This window comes from Stegodyphus dumicola, chromosome 6 (assembly GCF_044657685.1).
Source record: "Stegodyphus dumicola isolate Sdum_Otavi_A_Nest chromosome 6, ASM4465768v1".
Lineage (NCBI taxonomy): Eukaryota > Metazoa > Arthropoda > Arachnida > Araneae > Eresidae > Stegodyphus > Stegodyphus dumicola.
In genome coordinates, this window is record NC_140773.1 from 87718998 (window position 1) to 87738971 (window position 19974).

The 19974-nt window shown below is 34.2% G+C and overlaps 1 protein-coding gene across 4 annotated transcripts in view; it reads left to right on the plus strand.

Moving 5' to 3' along the window:
* Positions 1-19180, plus strand: part of LOC118190329 (uncharacterized) — a 315144-nt gene extending 295964 nt beyond the window's left edge. For all 4 annotated transcript variants that reach the window (XM_085818638.1, XM_035361033.2, XM_035361034.2 and 1 more), the window contains 2 exons: positions 4589-4709; positions 18714-19180. In XM_085818638.1, the coding sequence (XP_085674764.1) occupies positions 4589-4709; positions 18714-18782 (190 nt within the window). In that variant the 3' untranslated portion in view covers positions 18783-19180. The remainder of the gene's footprint in view (positions 1-4588; positions 4710-18713) is intronic.
* Positions 19181-19974: the final 794 nt, after the last annotated feature.

A 19974-nucleotide genomic window follows, 5' to 3' on the forward strand; every position in this document is an offset into this window, starting at 1 on the left:
CAGAGTTTTCAGTATAAATCGGCTTATTGCATGTACGCTGCCTTTTCAAGTTACGCATGAACATCCAGAGACTGCCATCATTCGGACTAAGATTCTGAATTTTTTCTTCCCATACATCTCTCTTATGCTCATCTATTTTCTTTTTAATTAATTTATTTAATTTGTTCATATCTCTTTTAACGTGAGGGCTCCATGTAAGGTGCCACGCTTTCCTCATCCTATTCCGGTCCTTAATCATCTCTCTAATTTCCTGTGGCAGAATGCCAGCGTTATTATTTCTTCTCACGTGTCTAGAGGCATTTTCAATAGCATTATTGATTGAATCAGTGAGGGTATCAACTGCATCATCTATATCTTTCCGCGAGTTCAGAGTATCAAAGATGGGCGGATTCTGACTGAGAAACTTCTGGAACTTATTCCAGTCAGTCGTGCGGATCATTTCATTTTCTGCCTCTTTAGTAGTGCCTAGGTAAGCAATGACCGGTATATGGTCAGAGCTCAATTCGTGCTTTACTTCAGTATAAATAGGGATTGAAGTATTTGTCAGAAGAATATCAAGAAGGTCTTCATTTCTTGGGTTCTGTGGTCTGTACGTATACTCCTCAGTAACATGCAAGGCAACTGGGTGATTATTTATAAATTCATAGAGGATCTTACCATTTTGGTTAGTTTTACGGCACCCCCACTCGGAGTGCTTTGCATTGAGATCACCCGTTAGGATATACTTATTAGTGTCAGAGAGAAGTTTGGAAAGAACACTTTCCGTCAGTAGTTTCCTGGGCGGATTATAAAATGAAATGAAATTCAAATTACCATATTGCGGTAAGTACACTGAGACTGCGACCATCTCATGTCCGTCGTTTCTATCTTGGCTAATCAAACAGGACTGTAGCGGGTTTCGCAGATAAATTGCGGCCCCTCGGTGACTCAAACGATCGCACCTATGTATGTGCGGTAATAGGCAAATTTATACGCACGCATGGCGTGGCAAAAGTCTCTGTTACAAGGGCAATATCAATATTGTGATTGTTAAGGAAGTTTAAAAATTCCGTCAACTTGTTCTGAATGGCATGAGCATTCCAGAATGCTAATTTTATGGGATCTCCTTGTGTGGTGTGCCTATCCATTAAGATCTTGATTTATGGTAGTTTTGTCCTTATGAGTAGGTGCATTTTGTCCTATTTGCTGTGTTAAAAGAAAGCCGGAGCTCTTAATGACCGATACAAGCTCGGCCAGGTATGCAAAAACAGTTTTTGCTCCCTTGATCGTGTCTGCATACAAACCAGTAGACAGGGCTTGTGCAAATGATTTATTTTCTATAACCCTACTAGTATAGACTTTTGGCTTATCTTGTTTCTTTTTAGGGAACATCTCACAACCCCTAAAGTTCGAGGTGTGAGATTGTTTACAGTTCGCACAACATGGTGGCAAGTCAGAGTTTTTATTAGGGCATTCAAAGGACAAATGTCCCTCTCCGCATCTCACGCACTTGGGTGCATAGTTACAGCCAGTTTGCGTATGATGAAATCCTTGGCACCTATAGCATTGTAGCGTGCCCGATCTACCTTTATAATTTTCGACTTTAATTCCTAGGTCACATAAGTGAGTTTCGTTGTGTATATCTTTGGATTTGGGTTTCTTAGGCAGAGTAACTAAAAATAGCGGAAGTTTAATAACCTCCCCTTTTCTTCTGCGCGTAAGTTGTTTAACTGATTCAACTTTGTATCCTAAATCCTCTAACTCCTCTTGTATTTCTACCGTATCTGTATCTCTTAAAAGACCTCTTATGTCTTTATCCTCAGGAAGCGTGAAAGAGTGATGTTCCACTTTCGTGTCTTTTAAATAAGTAACAGTCTGCCTGTAATGTTCAGGGTTTCTGATGAAAATTTTAATCCCTTTATTATTCTTATTAGAGTTAAACTCAATGTTTCTCTGTTTAAGTGCCCTAGCTATGTTTTTCCAAGTAGGGTAACCTACTTTAATAGTTATGGGTGGTATCCGTGACTTTTTCACAAATTCCGTTTCTATGTTTTCATCTGAGCTTGTATTTTGTTTAGACGTACTAGCGTCCGTGTCCATACTATTGTTATCCTCACCATTAGTGGCATTTTCACTAAGTCTCTCCTCCATGGTGTTCATTTGAGTTGCGCCAGCCTGGGGAATATGAGCGTCAGTTCGCCCAGTCGGGCACGTGACCTCATCTGGATAACTGAGTGGTCGCGCTGCGTTTTCGGTTCCAGACCTACTCGCTGCAGCCTGTTTCTCAGTTCCTTCACGAGATGGCGCCACATTATTGTGGCTGCTGACCGCAAACTCAGAACTCAGTGTTTGTGTAATTTTACTACCTATGTCCTGACTAGGCGAGATTTTTAAACTTTTGGGAGCCTTCGATTTGGGATTTCGTTTCAAGCTAACATCACCTTCATGTCTGGTACTGTGCGTGTACTGTTCGACAGTAAGTGCGGAGTCATCATCAGCTATGTTCGCAAGAACATCAAATTTGTTTTGCACCTCAGGAGGGTCCGATTCAGTATCGCTCAGAGTACGTTTCGTACTTTTGGTAACAGCAGTCCAATGCATATCGTGTTGTGAGACATCAGCATGATGGGAATCAATATCATTAGACGCTAACCGGTTAGAACCGACTTGCGCTAAGCCTAGTTCAGAGCCACGTGCAGAGTTCAGACTTGCACGTACTTTATCCGATAGGTTAGGGAGAAGCTTTAATAGAAAATCCAGATCAATTCTTTCATCCTCAGTCAAAGGTAAATCCTTCTCTTTGGAAGTTAATTCCGCATATCGAGCGAAAATTAGTTTGACCAGTGACATGTTGATCAAGTCCTTAAACCAGTTCAGTCATCAGGGAAAAATAGATGCAAAGAATCAGTAAAATCGCACTAAGGCCTTTTTACTACTCTTTGGTCACTTAAGACCGGTGAGCAACCTTTTATGTGCTAACAACTGATCGCAGAAGAAAAATCAAATCGACTTGGTAAAACCGAGAGCCGTGCTAAGACAACCTTCAAGTGCGACCTATAATCACACAAACGGTCGGCACCTAAGCATTCCCGGGGCTAAATATTAGGTATCACCGGGTGTTGATGGCTGTTAAGCTCCGCCCCAATTTTAACGGAGAACATCCTGGGAGGCAGTCCGAGGGTCTCCCACCGCTCTTTCCCTACCACCAATTATTCGACAGGACGTTCGGCTATACGTATATTTTGAATGCCCTCTTACCAAACAAACAACTTAAAAATATCCATGCCTTCTCAGGCATTCGAACTCGGCAGAGGATCAGAAAATCATATTCTAGTGTGAATATTGTTATAAAGGAAATATTTTACGTTCTTTATCGTATTCTACAATATTACATACATTAATATTATACATAATATTAATATAATACAACATATTATGCTATTGATCTGTATTAGACATTCTAAGTGCCCGAAATGATTATTCTGAAGAATGTGCTACTTGACATAAGAAAAAAAAAAAAAAAAAAAAAAAAAAAAAAAAAAATGACACGTCGAGTAAAACTGGGTGTAATAGAAACAACATAATTTGATGAAAATTTTATCCTAGAAGTGCCTTCAACTAAATGAAAGATTCGCTTTTCATGCAATTAAATTAATCCTAATTTCCGCTGCAGTATATCAGTTGCTGCAATCGCAGCATATTTCATGCTTTTCCTAAACATTGTCCACTTGAAGAACTCATACAAGTGTAATACTTTTTGTTTCCTATAGTCAGAAATGTGAATGCTGGGGGAGGGAATCAATATTGCGTACAGTTTATGTGGAAAGTGTAAAAATCATTTCAGTATACATTTTACTGCAAAAATAGAACACAGGTTCCCTTATTATAGTTATTTATTTATCAATTACTGCTGCATAATGTACGTTTAATGGAAGTAATTCAGAATATCGAAGTCTAGCTGTATTGACATTTTCTTTGGGCGATTTTTACATTAGGTATTTAGTTTGTTTCTATATATTTATATGTTGTTGCAGTTGAAAATGATTTTTCAAGCGAATAAATTACGATGAAGAGCAACATTTTTTAGGGATTTTTAGGGATTTAGGGATTTTTAAGGCTTTATTAAAAATTTTGAAACATTCTGCTTACATTTTTGGGGACTAAAATTCAAAGAGTTCTTTTTGACTCTATTTAATTTTCAGAGTCAATTTTACTGAGGTTATAAGTTATAATTTGCTGAGGTATAAGCGTATTATAAGTTAGGCTGTCGAGAAAGTGATGCGGCTCGGATAAACACTGCACAGAAAAGCAAAGAGATTCGGAATTTTTTCGGCTCACTTGAAAGGGCCTTTTAATGCGTTATTCCTTTTAATCTAGAACAGCGGTAAAACTCAGATTAAAGTTGATATCCTAGTATGGAAGACAACTGTCTTTCTATGGATTTCAGGGGACATTTTCGTAGCTTTGATAATAAATGAATAAGCTTTGGTAATGGGGGGGATACAACTATACATCTCTGAAAAAAACTATACCCATTCATAGAACTTTCATAAATAGAGAGATAGTGAAAAACAATTAAATCACAACTAAAAGAATTTTTCTTTTCCAGGAAACTGCATATGAATAGAAACAATGAAAATTCCACCGTGGACGGAAAAGACATAGAGAATGAAATGAATCAGAAAAATAATTTAGTAGAATATGAAAATGGAAATGGATTGAATGAAGAGGTGAGTATTCAAGAAACATTTTACGTTAAAGGGAGGCACAATTTCAATTTTGCATGTAATTTCCTGCAAAATTTTAAAGTAAAGTATTTATTATCCTAGGTTCTTCAAAACAATAAATACAGTGTAGCATAATTACGAACCTTCACGACGTCTGTTGAGATTCTTAGTATATTAATTTGATGCATCTCAAAATGTTATTAAAAAATTTCTGGGTGCTTTCGAGGGGTGTTTTTGTCCTTTACACATACACGTTTCGAGAGCATTTAGGCTAACGCCTCTTGGGCTAAGAATATTTAAAAGCAGCTTTATCTTTAGAATTTCCGACAGTCTGTATCATGTGCTGGAGATAAAAATATTGTTACGAATTTTGTATTTAGTTAGATATTTTTAGTAGAATTATAATTAAAATTGCTTTATTTCCCCGTGCAAAGCAGCGCGTGACAAACTTCCAGAGAAAGCTATGCCAGAAACGTAAAATACAGGAGAACATGCATTTTAACATTGAATAAAAGTTTATGTCGGTAATTTATATTTAGTTTGAATAAGTGTAATTGACTACTGTATTAGCTGTAACCTTAATTCTACTCTCTTTGCTTTTCAGAAATCTCGAGAAGCAAAGAAATTACTAGAACTCTCTCACAACCGATTGAAAGCTTTAAAAAGCTGGAGAGAAACATCTCAGCTCAGTTGTCGCTTACTTAGCTGCTGTTGTTATTTTTGCGAGTTCAGATCGGATTAGCTTTCTCTGCGCTGTGAATTGCGTTCTGTTGAACGCTTTAATAGTTTAAAGGATAACTACTGATTATATTGCGTGATACTGTACGATTATATCTGAGGAAAAATCCAGCGTTCTGTTATATTTATTTTGACAAGAATAAATTTTACTAACATTTTATCGGACTTGCGCATTCCATCTATTACGAGCTCGTACGCGCGCAACAGTATTTTATTCCGTACAGTGTGTTGCCATAGCTCGCTTTGAAATCGTTGAGTTTTGTAATAAAAAATTCGTTAAATTTCAAACTATATGAAATAGATAATAAAACAACTTCGAAATTCAAGATTCGAGCTTCCAAGTGTTCATATTCGGGCTGAGTACTACGTTATTCAAAATTTGATGGTTCTAGGTATCGTTTTTTCACAGTGCGAGAAGCATACATACATTCATTCAGATTCTTCATTATTTAATTTCTTTAAATATAATATAGGTAGATAATGTTTGGTCGCAATAATTTAAGTGATTCAACGCTTTTAGTGATTAGACGCAAAATGCAGTTTCGAGACTAATAGCCCTTCTGGGTTAACGCCCCTTTGGGATAAAAAAAAAGGAAATATCAAAGGATACAATATTATAAAATTCTTTATGTAGAGTATTATTTTTTCTTAACATGAGCTTAAGCATTCACTCAGTGTGCAGTCGGTCGTAGTGAGCCTAAAGACGTTGCGTTGCACAGCTGGCCTCCTTGAGCATCGAGTCATAATATCATGCGCCATCTTCTTTTGAATTGTTTTTAACATATCATATTCGATTCATATTTCTTCAGGTGGCTGTGCGATCTCGAAAATTCTCGAAACTGGAGCCTTTGAGGATTGGATACAGCACCTACGTTAAGAATTTGATTATTCTTGACATTAACAAAGCGATATGTTGCTTCATCAAGTTTTTTGAAAGAGTTATTCTCAAAATGGAATGATCAAATAAAGACCAATTTCGGTGCTGTTGTCCATATTATTATTATTATTATTAATACCGAGAGAACATCGGGATATCTGTTTCCTTCATATTCAAGTCCCGAACTTAACGCTCTATAAAGCCTAATTATAAGCTTCTGTCAGTAAGCTGTAGTATTTTAGAAAAGTCTTGCAGTTGTTGTTTTTTTAAATTTCAAACATTAAAAGATCCATTAAAATTTTATAGATTTCATGTATACCCCTAAATTGACTTTTTATACTGCGACAGAAAAATTTAATTTTTTAAAAAATATTTTCAAAATAAAATATCGATACCATTCTGCAAAAGTAAAAGAAATGAATAAAATAATAAAAAAAAGTTTGAAAGCTTTCAGATTTTACATTACGCCCAGTGGGACATTTTATTAACTTTTTGTGGGTTGCCTTTATTTATTAAATATCATGTTCTTCGCACTTAAACCATAAAGTTCGATTCAACAGCAATATCACAAAATAATTTTAAAATGAGAATATCCTTTAGAATGTCTGTTGGACAGTCTCGCGCTCTGGAGATAATTTTTTTTTTTTTTCGTACAGTGTTGTCATTGCTCGCTTTGAAATAGTTGAGTTTGCTAATCAAAAATTCTTTTAAGTTTTATAAAATATGAAATAGATAATAAAGAAAATTCCAAGTTTGAAATTTGGGCTTCCAGATGCCCATATTCGGGTGGAAACGTACGTTATTCAAAATTCTAGGTACCGTCACTTTATCACAATGTGAGAAACGTACATACATTTATGAAGATTCTTCATTATTTAATTTCTTTAAATATAATACGGAGCTAAAATATTTGGTGGAAACAGTTTGAAACGTGAACCGCCTTTTCAAGCTTTCAACGCAAAATGGCAAAACGAAATTAATAGCCCTTCTGGGCTAACGGCCTTTGGGATAATTAATTCTTTTATTGCAGCATTGTTACAAAGACAAAATTGCATTTTAAATAATGCATGTTTAAAGTTATACGTTTAAATTTAAAATACACGCTTATGGTCGCTGAATTTTTTAAAATTCATCGAGAGCTTAGCCATGACCCAGTCATGTATCTTTGTCATTTTTCATGCATTCAGCAGACCTCCCCATGAGTAAATGTGCTAAAACTTCAATTTGTGTTTAAAAAAACTAACATCTTTTAGTTTCTGTTACACATAAAGCTATAGTATTTTCGGAGAAAGCGATTGCTGTTAGAACTAGTTTTAGAAAGTGTTATTTTATCAGTAATCTAGATTCGTCAGACTCATTGAGCCTTGAGAAAACATATACACGCAACAAAACGCATTCGTATTCAGAAGAAATATCATTTATTTCTCCGCATTTTACCTTTCAAGTAATCACAATCTAATTTTATTTACTGTTTCATAAGTCATGAAGCTAGGTGACAAATGAACAAAACAATTATACTCCAGAGAAAACCCGTACATTATAAAGTATGAGTTGAAGGTCTTTCAGATCAGTATGAAAGTTTTGTGCATACTAGTAAATCTATTATACAGGTGAATAGATATAGTCATACTAATAAATGTGCTTGTAACAATAAAGGCATCGGCATAAGATATTAGGGTTTTGTTGGTTTACTTGAATATGGCAAAACCTGCGAAGGCTATCTATTTAAGGGGACTCGTACACCTTAAACCCCTCATGATCTTCGAATATGTGACTGTTGCAAGAATTGGGATATTTTATTTATTTTAAAAGCAATTGCCTCCAACTTTTTATAGCTGACTAACATAATATAGCTGCTTTGGAAACTAGTAACCAGAAAGTTTGTGTTGCCACAAATATTTTTGTAATTTAATCCTCTTTGTGACAAAATATTTCGCCATGTTTCCACCTTGTGCGCATGATGTTTAAAAAATGGCTAATGGTACACACTTGAAATTAGATGGAATTCTTTATATGGGCACTATTTTCTAAGTGAACCAACAATCTGATGAATATTTTAATATTGAAAAATTTTATGGACGAAAACATTACAAATTTTGTTAAAAAATACATTTTATAAACTCAACTCAAAATAAAATAAAAATTTAACATGAAAATTTTTGAATTTTAGGTTCATAGTAGTTTCCAAATGTTATAAAAGCTATATATTAAATATGGAATTAAATTATGAAACAGAATGTTTTAAACTGTGCGCGCAAGCTGGAAACATGACGAAAAATGTTGTCACAAAGCGGATTAAATTATAAAAATATTTGTGGCAACACAAACTTTCTGATGACTATTTCAGAAAGCAGCTATATTATGTAGTCAGCTGTAAAAAGTTGGTAGTAATTGCTTTTAAAATAAATAAGTTATCCCAATTCTTGCAACAGTCACCTATTCGAATATCTTATGGGTTTTAAGGTGTATGAGTCCTCTTAAAGAAAGGGATACCTTCGTGGGGGGGGGCTTTCGAATAGAAAATGGCTCCTATACACGTTACAAATGAGAAAAACCATGAAACGCCACCTTTAAGACTTGGCCGCTGGTGAGCCGCATAATTTATTATGAATCACTTCCGTAGGTACAGAAATTTTCATAGGTGAAAAGGTAAATATCATAGGTGGTTTCCTGGTCTTAATAATTTATTAAATTTGAAATCTTATTCTTTTTAAATGGTTGTACTAAAACTTTGCATCTAGAATTTTCATTGCGTTCGTATTCTGAAAGAATGTGCTTGAAAATTTTTGTACAGTAATAATAACACGCAAAAACCCAAAGCAGAAATTGCGTATCCGAGGTACATAACATTCTGCATTTGAATCATCTTTTCATTAAATTTACTTATGGCTTTAATGTTTATAAAATTTTTATCTGCAAGCAGATTCAAACTGCAAAATTCTATTAATAATCCTGTCGTATTTTAAGTAGACTATTTTTAAGAGGATCATTCTGTAACACTGAGAAATACTTTTTTTATTACACATTAAAAAATTAATTTAATTTAAAACAATTAATATATATTTAAAACAAAACAACAGCTGTGCAGAATACTTTGATCTACTGTTTACATGAGGAAAACAAAACTGTAATTACCTCATTAAAGGGGCCTCTAAAATCAAAACGTCAAACTTTTCAAAATTAGGGAAATTCTTCATAAAAGGTAACGCTCTTGAAAAATGAGATCAGTCGTTTTCCGGAAAAGAAAAGAATATGAATTCATTTAAAGGAGGGGGAAGAAAGGATAAAGAATGAAAGTCTAATTTTAAATTAAGTTGGCAGGTCTTTTTTAATAAGTGTTTAATGATTGTTAAATCTTTACAATGGCAATTATGTTTATGTTAATCTCTTACCTCTTTATTTTAATTACTTAGTTATAAATTATAGAAGGGGATCGAATAGTATGGCCCCTATATTTTATAATTTAATACAAATGTAAAAAAAAATTAAAAAACAAAATATATAATCTTCTCTACTCTTCTATTGGTATTTAACTCGCTCAGGATGACAAGATAAACTTGGACATGTATCGTAAACCATTTTCAGAGCTATAAAATGTTTCACTCAAACTTTAAAATGAACAAACAAACAAACAAGACCAACTTATGCCATATTTACATATTGGCTGCCTTTGGTTTTTTTCAAAAACTGGGAAAATCCGAAAATTTTTTTTGTTATGGGTCGCAACTTTTTTGCTGAAATTATATCCAAACAAACACACCACATATCCCCACAAACCATTATGAATTTGGGTTGCATTCGAGAAGCCCAATAGCATTTATTGATCAAGCTTAATAAATCCACTGATTAAGCACTAATGGAGCCCAAGAGCACCCTGTAACATCAGTACACCCGTGTCGGGTGAAATAAAGACAGGTTGTCTTTTTAATTATTTATTTGATAAACTAAAATAGATTTCTTGATTAAAACATAAAAATAAACTGATCGTTACAGCTCTAAATCATACAATATCCGCTAACGCAGATTGGAGGCAAAAAAGCGTCCTTTTTACTGTAGTTACAACATAAAAAAAACTATTGTTCTACAGAAACCACTGGCGTGGTTTAGAACGTAAAAGATGCGTCCTGTCACCTCAAAATCACATGAAGAACTCTAACACAAAGATTTCACTCGTTTTGTTATCTGCGAAGAGAAACATAATTAGTTCCTTGTGTCCGGAAACTTCCAGGGGGTTTTATTTGCAGTCCTGCTTTTGCAGGCATGGTCCATTTCGTCCGCGAACAAACAGGAAGTTATACTTCAGCATTTAGCTGAACATTTTACTACATTTAGCTTATCTACAGTTTCTTGTTCGTGCCGAACCGAAAAGGTAATTCTTAACTTGTACACCTTTCCCAAAGAATTACTGTGATCGTTTAACGCAACTAAGTCACAAGATGGCTTTACAACGTCACTTTTCTTTTGTAGGTCCGCTATAAAAGAATATTTTATTGTAGGCAGTGATAGTTCATTCACTTTCGTTTCAGGCAGAAAGAAATTTGTTTTCTCTATCCTTTGTGTTTGAGACAAGACTTTACCCCTTTCTTTAACATGGAGGTAGGAAGTAAGAAGGAGTCGCCCTAAACAAGTTTCTCCGTACCCTGCTCTGAAGCACCGGCGATCCCTACGTGGTGACCAAAACATTGGGTCATTTACCATTGAGTTCTATGGGATTTGACGCGTTCGGGTGTAAATATTTTGTAATTACGTCGCAAATATACATATAAATGTATATATTTTCTTTTTATACAACACTTCAGAGTCCCAAGTATGTGAAAACAACATATTTTTAAACAACATTTCATTCTGAACGGAATTAAATGCTATACTTTTCACAGGACAGTTTTCTCAGAATTTAATTTGAATGAAATATTTTCACAAGTTTTCGTTAATTACATTAGAAAAAAAAATTAAGGTAATTTGATTTTATTCGGTTAAGGTACAAAAATTAAGATCAAAGTTTATTGTATTATTAATATTAAAATTATGCATTATTTCTTTTCTATTTATAGAGCTTCTTCCTAAAATACTTTCTTAAATATGACATGATTTTTTGGCTTCTTTTAAATCGAAAAATGTAAGTCAATTTATAATTAATGCTCTATTCGGTTCATTTTAAATTAGAGAATTATTAGGAATTAGCGAAATACTTTAAATAAGTATTTCGCTAATTCCTAATAATTAAATAGGTATTAAATAGTATTTGACTTTCTCTGAACATTTCTGAAAGGGAATAAAACAAGTTTTTTTTTAAGTATTATTTAAAACTTGTAACTGAGTTATTATAAAATGTAAAGGGAATAATTCTTTTAATTATACTTATCAGATTTTTTTTTTTTTTTTTTTTTTTTTTTTTTTTTTTTTTTTACCCTTCATTTCAACAATACATATGCCAAAACTCTTTATTACGTTCTTAAGTGCGCATCTCATAGCATTTGCTTTACAATACCTTTTAACAGATTGCTTTCCAATATGAACAATTCTTGCTTAAATAGTTTTATAACGTATTTGTCAACAGGATTTCAATTTATGTTTACAATTCAATATTAAGGTAATTAAATATATTTAGAAAACATTTATAATCATTATAAATTAGATACATTTAATCATTAGATTTCTTCACAGTACTTTCACAGTTGTTCATAAGTGAATAAATTCTTCATTTCAAATACATTTATAAATAATTTAATGAATATTTAAGTATTTTGTCAAAGGCAGATACATGCTTTTTGCAAGCACATGCATAAATACCCATACATATTTCCTATTTATCATTTCCGGCATGTGCAAATCTTTAATTTCTGTGCATTCACTATATTTTTCGTGTAAAGTAATTTACACTAATTTAGCATACACCCGAAAGTTTTACATAAAAAATATATATGAATATAATTTGAATGAAAATTATAAGTATTATTTTTAATACCCACTCAAAGGTCAGTTTTTCTTCAAAATTCCTTTACGATGGCATCTCTCTCTTTAGGCAGATAGCCCTTGCGTGCGTTACTCTATTTAATAAAAACTTAATCTGACCTATGTGCCTAATTACAAATATTTTAACATACATAATTTTATATTTACATTTAGCCATCAAGTTTCAAACTTTTCAAATCTTCTAGAAAATAAATTTTGGCAGATATCTTTTAGCAATTTTCTTAAAATCTATATTTTTGTAGTGCAACAGCTTATAATTTTATAAAACAAATTCATAATCAAAATCGCTGTTGTTAGTTATCGAAAAATAACCAAGATGTGATGTTTGCGTAAATGTCACTAAACTATACAAATTGCTATTATCCATCCCACTATGAATGTTTCTTTCATGCGAAAGTGTCCCTTTTTCGATTTCTATGGAACTGTCGTGTGTCGAAATACTATCAGAATCTTGTCAAGCGAGCTTCTGAATGTAAACAAAGAACACCCCGTCTGGTGACCCAAGCTTCAAAGCAGTGCTTCACTTCTAGCGCGGAATGGCCCCTCCTCCCTTTCCTACCTCCATGTTCTATAATGACGGGAGAAACTTCGCTTGAGGGTTCGAGTTCGCCTCGTTCAGACTCCAGTGGACAACTTTTCCCCATTTCATTCTTTGATTGACTCGGAGCTCGAATACCTGTTTTCACCTGAAAGAAAAGTTTATCGTGTTGATCTACAGGTAATTTTTCGGCGGTTCTATTTCCTAACAGATAATGTTCCAATTCATTTCGAGTGACCGCTGCTTTTGTTGTTACTTGGCCAAAAGTTCCTTCTATTGTAACGTTTGCTAAGGGTACACAAATTGGGGCCTTATCAAAAGGGTGTTTTACCCAAACAGTCTCGCCTGTCATCATCGAAGGAGTGAGATATTTATTGCAAATTACGTCAATGCATGACCCGGTATCTCTCAAAACTGGCAGATCAAAACCGTTCACTTTAGCCATCGTTAGATACGGGGCTAAACAATCTTCTTCAATCTCCTGGACTCTATTTACAATAAACGGAGTTTTGAGATCCCTTTTAATTTCCGGACATTGAGGCCTTAAGTGTTGGGTTGAGCCACAAGAATAACACTTAATTGGTCTTCTCATATCAAATTGACGCTCATCCTGATTCCGGAGATGTTCCTTTCTGTCAGAGGCATATCTATCTTCCCCTCCAGACTGGGGATACTTTTTCGGATCCCTCGAATTTAAATTATTTATATTTCCCCTTTGTGACTCCGAACTATGAACAGGAGAGATCTTCTTCCGGGGTTCACGCACATTTTCATATTCTTCCAGCATTTCCGCTAATTTCTCTGGAGTCGTTATCTTCGACCATTCGTCAATAAAATGTTGCCGCACTTCGGCATTTACACGACGCTTCATTTGGTCCGTTATCATGAGCTCCTTTAAAAGTTCAAAATCCGTAACTTCCAAACCTGCAATCCATTCTTCAAAATAATTCCTTAATTCAAAAGCAAAATCTCTTCAAGTAGTTTGGGGGCGTTTCTGAGATTGCACGAATTTGATGCGAAATTTTTCTGGAATAAGTTTGAACCTTTTAAGCAGTATCCCTTTTATATAAGCGTAATCATAAGCCTGCTGTTCTGGTTCTCGCATAATCAGCTGAACTATGTCAGTTGGCAAAATTGTCAATAAAACCGAAACCCATTCTGATTGGTGAAGATTCGCACGCTTTGCTTGGCGCTCAAACATGACGAGATACAAAATGATATCGTTCTCTTCAGGATCAAATTTTGGCATCGTTTTTTTTAGATCGTATCGGCTTTTTTTTAGTCCATTCCCACCATTTCCAGAGTCATTTCCGTTAGCGGCTAGTAAACGTAACTTGGATAATTCAAATTCCATTTCTTCTCTTCTGATTCTATCCTGCCTTTCTTCTTCTTCTCTTCTAATTCTATCCTGCCTTTCTTCTTCTTCTCTCCTAATTCTTCTTTTCCTTTCTTCTTCTTCTCTCCTAATTCTTTCTTGCTCCTTTTTTTTCTCTCTCAAGCCTCGTTGAAGTGATATTTTCTAGCAGGCCTTTCACTAGTTCCTCCTCATAGGATTCATTTCCCATAATCGGCTGTCTTAAATCCAATATCCTAAGTTCAGGGCTAACTTTTTCCCCTAAATCTTCAGCCAAGGATTTAAGATCCTCTTTCCTAACTTTTGCTAAGAATGCCATGATATAACCACAATTATGATCCTAACAATTTTAGCTCCCTCACACTACAGATACATACAACTGATTTAAACAGATATCATTTTCACAAGAGAGAGTAAAAATTAACTTTTATAATTTTTTCACAACCTATTTTATAGATGTTAGACAAAACAAGACAGTTTACACTATAATATGCACATTATGAATTCAAAAATAAAAACAAAAATTGTCTACTTGAGGACGTATGAAACTACAAATAATATTATCCTCTGAAAAACTTTAAATTCAGTTGCGTAAAACACACTTGCTTATGATCATACAATATACTTTCCTCAAAATTTGGGATATGTTAAAATATGCATTCAGAAATACAATAAATTACACAATACCTATCCATATGCTAGTAATTAACATTAATATGACCACAGTTAAAAGGAAAGATACTTGGGGTTTTATCATTCCCCTTTTACTCCTTCAATAAAAAAAAAAAAATTCTGAGTTCTTACACAAATAAAAGTTTGACACACCTTAACTGAAATTCTAATATTTATAACATTCAAAACGTCTTAGAAATGATATGTCAGAATGCCACCTAACATTAAAACCTTCAAGTTACAATAATTCTCCTCCTTTACACAATCCAATATATAAGTTTAATTTAAGCACAACACATTAACATTTCAGATATTAAAAAAAAAAAAAATCTATTAACACAGGTTTAAATTCTAAATTTATACTTTCTTATTGTAACATAAAACCCAAAAAGCACATTTCTTTAAGCTTTACAGGAACAAGTTGACTTAAAACAGTTATGTGAACTTACATACTGATTTACAGAAATAAATTAAATTACTTTACTGCCTCAATATAAAAATCCAAGGTACTTACCCGTCTGGATTGGAGACTTCGCTTCTCACAATTTAAGATTTTATGGACACTGATGATCCAGACACCTATAACGCACACACACAAGATCTGATGATGTAAATTTTATCGATCACAAGGGTGATCACCCACATATCACTTTTTCAATAACCTACACATCACAATGATCTGATGATCTTCGGACAATGATTGTCCCACACGCTCACTGCGGTAAATTTCTCGAACACAAAGATGATCGCACAAGTAACACCTTTATCCCGCGCTTAAAGATGAGCTTATTTCAGGAGACTGTCGTTCCTCTTTTTCTGGACTGATGTCCGTAACTTCTTCGTGGATTCTATTCCCCACTTCGAAGAGCTGTAAATCACTTTTCGAACGGATGTTCGTAAATTCGCGCTGCACTTCAGAGCCTGGCGGTCTGTACTATCTGCAAACACTTGATGATGTTCGGACAATGGCTGTCCTACAAACTCGAGATGAATTTCAGACTCGGACGGTCTGCAATCTCTGCATGGATTTTCTTATCTCCCCGCTTCGGAGAGCCGTATTCACTTTTTCGAACTGATGTTTGTAACTTTTCGTGTTGCACTTCAGAACCTGACGGTCTGTAATATCTGCAAAACACTGTTGATATCCGGACAATGACTGTCCCAAAATCTTGAGATGAATTTTTAGAGCCTGACGGTCTGTAATTTCTGCATGGATTTTCTGATCTCGTCGCTTCGAAGAGCTGTAATCACTTTTTCGAACTGATGTTCGTAACTTTTCGTGCTGCACTTCAGAACCTGACGGTCTGTAATATCTGGAAAACACTATTGATACGTAACTATTGAACGATTGTGGGACAATGACTGTCCCACAATCGTGAGATGAAATTTTAGAGCCTCACGGTCTGTAATTTCTGCATGGATTTTCTCATCTGCACCGCTGCCACCATTTATTATAGCTGTAACATCAATACACCCGTGTCGGGTGAAAGAAAGACAGGTTGTCTTTTAAATTATTTACTTGATAAACTAAAATAGATTTCTTGATTAAGACATAAAAATAAACTGATCATTACAGCTCTAAATCATACAATATCCGCTAACGCAGATTGGATGCAAAAAAGCGTCCTTTTTACTGTAGTTACAGCATAAAAAAAAAAAAAAAAAAAAAAAAAAAAAAAAAAAAAAAAACTATTTTTCTACAGAAACCACTGGCGTGGTTTAGAACGTAAAAGATGCGTCCTGTCCCCTCAAAATCACATGAAGAACTCTTACACAAAGATTTCACTCGTGTTGTTATCTGCGAAGAGAAACATAATTAGTTCCTTGTGTCCGGAAACTCCCAGGGGGTTTTATCTGCAGTCCTGCTTTTGCAGGTATGGTCCATTTCGTCTGCGAACAAACAGGAAGTTATACTTCAGCACCTGTGCCCGCGAGGGGTGGGGGTGCTAGTAGCTGTATCGTCACAACCCACTCATCAAATTCAAACCCCCCCCCAATGGCAAGCTCGAGTCATTTATAGGCGTTGGCCACTACTAAGATCGGAAGCGGTGATCACTTTATTCTGGAGGCACCTAATAGGTTGACCACAGTTGCCTCCCATGAAGAAACGGACAAACTGTGTTCATATCTTCTCCGGGTTTCGAACCTGGACCCTTCGTACGGCAGTCAAAGTTACTAGCCCGTTTTCCGTATGAGCGGCTCAAGTCCTATTGTTATAACTTTTATAAGCTTGCTCAAGAGTGAAAGAAATTTAACGGGGGAGAAAAAAAAAAAAAAAAAAAAAAAACCACCTTCAGCCACCAGTCAGGCATCTGAAATCCTGCACATTCGTCACATATTAGCTTCTTAAGATTTCTAAGTCTGTAAAATGTGTGTTTTTTTGGGGAGGAGGGAGGAACGAGCAATGAACCTGCTGTCCCACCCGGCTGATTGCTTTGAAGCTTTTCTCATAACTTCAGGATTGTTTACTATGCTCTTCTTCCCTCTTCCTCGGCTGCCTCCATCGTAACCGAGATTTCGAAACTATATGATTGGGTAAGACGCAGTCCGCTTTGGCACCTTTCAGCATCAGATGAGAAATTTCACGTTGCCCCTTTACTTGCATTTAAATCCAAAATCGTAATTCGTTTATTAACCGTGATAAATAAACAGGAAAAAACTTCAAACGTAATTTGATGACATAAGAGGATTTATATTTGAAACAAACAGATTTAAAATTTTAATGGTAGATTTATATTTCCTTCCTTTCATCTACGTTATTTCTTTTCATCCTATCATACATTTACTCTACTAACATATTATTTGAAATTTCGTATCAATGTTATAGTTAGTCTCTGAATTTTTCACAGCTAAGGAACGTCATGCGGTGTTGCAGTATCACCAGTGGCCGAATAGTTCCAATTCAGAAGAACGGGCTGGTTGCATAGGAGCTTTTTCCCCATGTGTACGAAAAACATGATCCTTTATTATGCATTAGCTTGTTATTTTAACCTAAATGATCCTTTCCCTTTAACAGAGATAGTCTTCGTGTGCTTTTCAATGCCCGAATTCACCATTCTTTGCTGCACTGTAAGGAAATCCACGCCTTTTAGCTTTCATCGACTAATCTCATTTTTTGTAACATAACATAATACTTATAGAGATTTGTGTGCCAACTTGCAATTTTTTAGGTAGCAGAATTTCTTGAGCATCCCAGGAAAAATCTGTCAGAACTTTTCTAGCTGAAGGAACGGCTTTCAAATGTCTTGGCAAAAGCAATGAAGGATGCACTGCGTACTGATCGATCGATGTGAAATGCTGCACTTCTCGGTGGTGTTGGCCCCCCAAAACGCATTCCCGTCATTCAAAAACGGCTACTTCTGTATTCTCCGTTCAAACATTCGCAATCCATCTTGCGCATATTCTTCTGTGATGCAACTTTTTGTGAGTAACGTTACGCAATTTTTAAACGAAATCCTAACTATGATGTAATGTCTCAGATTTTTAATAATGTATCCCGTCTCTGCGATGCATATTATTGTTCCTTTCCTTTCTCACGGAAAAATTCGATACGTTTCTCCGAATGGTCCGTTGGTCCGAATTTCAAGTTAGAGCAGTATTTATGATAACTTAAAAAAAAAAAAAAAAAAAAAAAAAAAAACTACTACTAAACACATTTTTATTTCCATGCGCCTATTTTCATCTGAAAAACAAGAGTTGTTAGAAGACATTAATTAAGACTGTAAAATAAATTTGGCCAAGTTCAGTTACGAATTCTTTTTTATCCATCCTCAAACACCTTCAAAATAGGTCTTTTTTTAATCATTTATAACCTTTTTTATACCATGAATTCTAAAATCTCTGTTTTATTTTTAGGAAATAAGTCCTCGTCACAACAAGCTTATTGCACAATGGGAGCAAAGGATTCAAAAGGCAGAAAGTTGAGCTAGATATTTTAACAAGGATATAAAAAGAATCTTTTTTGTTGTGTAGTCTCCAGCAATTCCGGTGCCTGTTCGCAAAGAATTGCGCATTTTGGATGACTTATATGTGCCTTAAATATCAAGGAACTTTTAAAATTTCTGTGGTTACTTTTATACTGCAGCTTTTATTATCTTATAGCATTCTTTTATAATTACTACAACAATGGATCTTGTATACTTCTTATATAAGCAGAGCTATCTATGATATGTAGAACAAAAATATGCCTTAAACTAGATAAATTCACCATAATTCAGGTAATTATGTGAAATTTATGTAAAAAAAAAAAAGAATTCTATATTGTACCACAATGGTGACAATTAATTGTACATATCAGATAAAATAAATATTACTTCCCATCAGTAGTATTTTATTCTTTAAAAATTTTTAAATGCCAAAAAAAGACACGATAATCTTTTTACATCTTTATCACAGAAGTAACGAGAATAAGAAAAAATGATTAATTGATAATCAATGAAATTTATATCGCGGAACGCAAAAATTAAATTATTTTGATTCTAAAGTTAATATTTTATTTGAAAGTTAAAATATTTTGATTCTGAAAATTTACAAATCACACTAGAAATTAAAATATATAATGGAGTTCAGTTTCATATGCAGTTGGAAATTATCTCATCTATACACATCAGTCGATTCCTGATTTAATAAATAGCCTGGAACCAATAACAAAATTCATAAATTGAGATTATCCTTTAAAACATGAGCCTAAAATATCCGAACAAATATAAAATGAAAGACAAAAATTATTTTCATACCTCATTATGAAGATTCTAATAAAGTGAATAAAGAAAATATACTTCGTATACATCAACATGATGCAGAAATTTTTAAAATTGGTTTTGCACAATAAATTAGTGTTCAGAAAAGAAGTCTATATTTGTTTCAAAAGATTACAACTTTCACATTTCTTTATCAACTTTTGGAAAGCATAAAATACTTTGGAATCTATTTAATACTTCATAAGTAACTTTTTGATTGACTGAATATAATCGGTTGTACATCATCTTCATTGTCAACACTGGATGCACTTCTTTTTAACTGTGGTGTACGTATGAGCTAGAAAAATGTAATTAAATACAATTAAAAAATTTAATTAAATGTCAATCAATGACATTAAAATGTGTTACATACAAAT